This window comes from Aphanomyces invadans (genome assembly GCF_000520115.1).
Source record: "Aphanomyces invadans strain NJM9701 unplaced genomic scaffold supercont1.6, whole genome shotgun sequence".
Taxonomy (NCBI): domain Eukaryota; phylum Oomycota; class Saprolegniomycetes; order Saprolegniales; family Verrucalvaceae; genus Aphanomyces; species Aphanomyces invadans.
This window is the reverse complement of record NW_008580151.1, coordinates 713,877-715,587: the sequence shown is the minus strand read 5'-3', so window position 1 is coordinate 715,587 and position 1,711 is coordinate 713,877. Positions and strand designations below refer to the sequence as shown.

General features: G+C 44.8%; 1 protein-coding gene across 1 annotated transcript; it reads right to left on the bottom strand.

The window, feature by feature from the left end:
• Window positions 1-833: 833 nt before the first annotated feature.
• Window positions 834-1,711, bottom strand: H310_03905 (hypothetical protein; the record flags this gene model as incomplete). Its single annotated transcript, XM_008867973.1, has 2 exons — window positions 834-917; window positions 1,433-1,711. 2 exons carry the CDS (start codon window positions 1,709-1,711, stop codon window positions 834-836), a joined length of 363 nt encoding a protein of 120 aa, XP_008866195.1.

The window sequence follows — 1,711 nt, the reverse complement described above, 5'->3', positions numbered from 1 at the left end:
GAAATTCATTACCGCAAATTATCACGCTATTCTTCAAGCTCAAGCCGCCTCTCGACCAAAGTCGCAGAAACAAGCTACTGGCAATGTAAGTGCAGAGGAGCACAAATGTGTCGACTCGACTATTGTGTAAAACGGATAATGAAGCATACTTGTGGTCGTATTTCGTTCTGCCATTGTGTGTTGAGTAGCAGCAACCTGGTGGTGCAACATGTAAACTTCAAACAATGATAACAGAAATTCCATTCATGGCTCACTCTTGCAATTCTGGTAAAAAATGAAACAACACAGGGAATTGATCCCTGCATTTTCGGCATGCGAATCGGGAGCTCTACAACGTGAGCTATATAACCTCGTTTGTTGAAGTGGTAATAGTATTACTAAGCCCCCCCCCGTTCCTTCAAGATTCTATTCCTGTACAAAAATGATAAACCTCTATGAGATGGTAAATTTGACTATTTTACCCTTCATTTTTCCATAGTTTAATCCAGTATAAATTCGGCTGATCACTGAGAGTCCTGTTTGAGTGGGCATTTTCAACAATTTTTGGCTCATTCTGGAACTGTTGAAATTGATAGGTGACCAACTAATTGTGTTCAGCATGTCTGGAGGAATATCAGCATATACGTCATTTCTTGTAGTTGTAAAAATTGCGCCAGATACACTCAAGTTTACTAAGCTGAAATTCGGCTGATCACTGAGAGACTAAGTTATCAAAACTAAAACACGCATTGTGAACGGAGATTTGAAAAGGTCATATCCGCTTGGTAACGGTTTATTCTGCCGCTTGTAGTCGTCTCCGATGACGGGTCTGTAGCCTGACAAAGCGTTCGCCTTCACATTACGCGATTCAGTGTAAACACAATGAATTCTCGAATGTCGTCGTAGGTGAACCCTGCGAGGCAATGTTTCCATCGCTGCTAAGCATGCGCGTGCGCTCCACGTCACTTGAGCGATAATCCAATCACTTATTCTACGCAGACCGCTTGCGTAGGACAGCTTCGTGACGTTTGATACATTGAAGTTGCGGATGTCGTCGAGGATCGTGTCCTGGGTGTCGGTCATGTTAACGAGATCAATGTTGCACAGTTATACTGTATAATGTCCAACTACAATGGGTACTTTACAGGGGTACTTCCTCTGTTGCACATTACTGTTACGAGTCGGAATACTCATTTTTCCACAACTTTTCCACATTACTGTGAACATATGAAAACTATTGGCTCATATAGGATAACTGTTATCCAATCGGTAAAAATTCGTAGACTTCAAAAGCAGCGACACAGGGCAGGAAACATTCGACATCAGGAGACCAGCACGTTTCAAGGCCGCCTTCTTGAGGCGTGGCAAAGTGATGTGTTTGTCGCCACCGTGCTCGAGGACCATGCGCATCACTGCTTGGAAGGTGAGGAACACGGCCTCCAGGTCGTCGTACTTCGTCAAATATCTCCATGGTGTTGCGGACGACGTCATCCACAGTCCGACTCATCTTCTTGTATTGCAAGCTTTGTATGGACGCGAAAAACTCCAGGTCCAATACATTCAAATCGGGACTATTGGGTGGTTGTTTGCGAATCTTGAACGTCCACCCGTCAGTCGATACGCCTTCGAGCACAGCGTCCGTGATGCTTCCATGTGGAATCGCGTTGTCGTGTTGCAGGAGAACGTGCTTCGACGCACTGGGGAATGAAGCCTTGATGACAGGTATGACCAT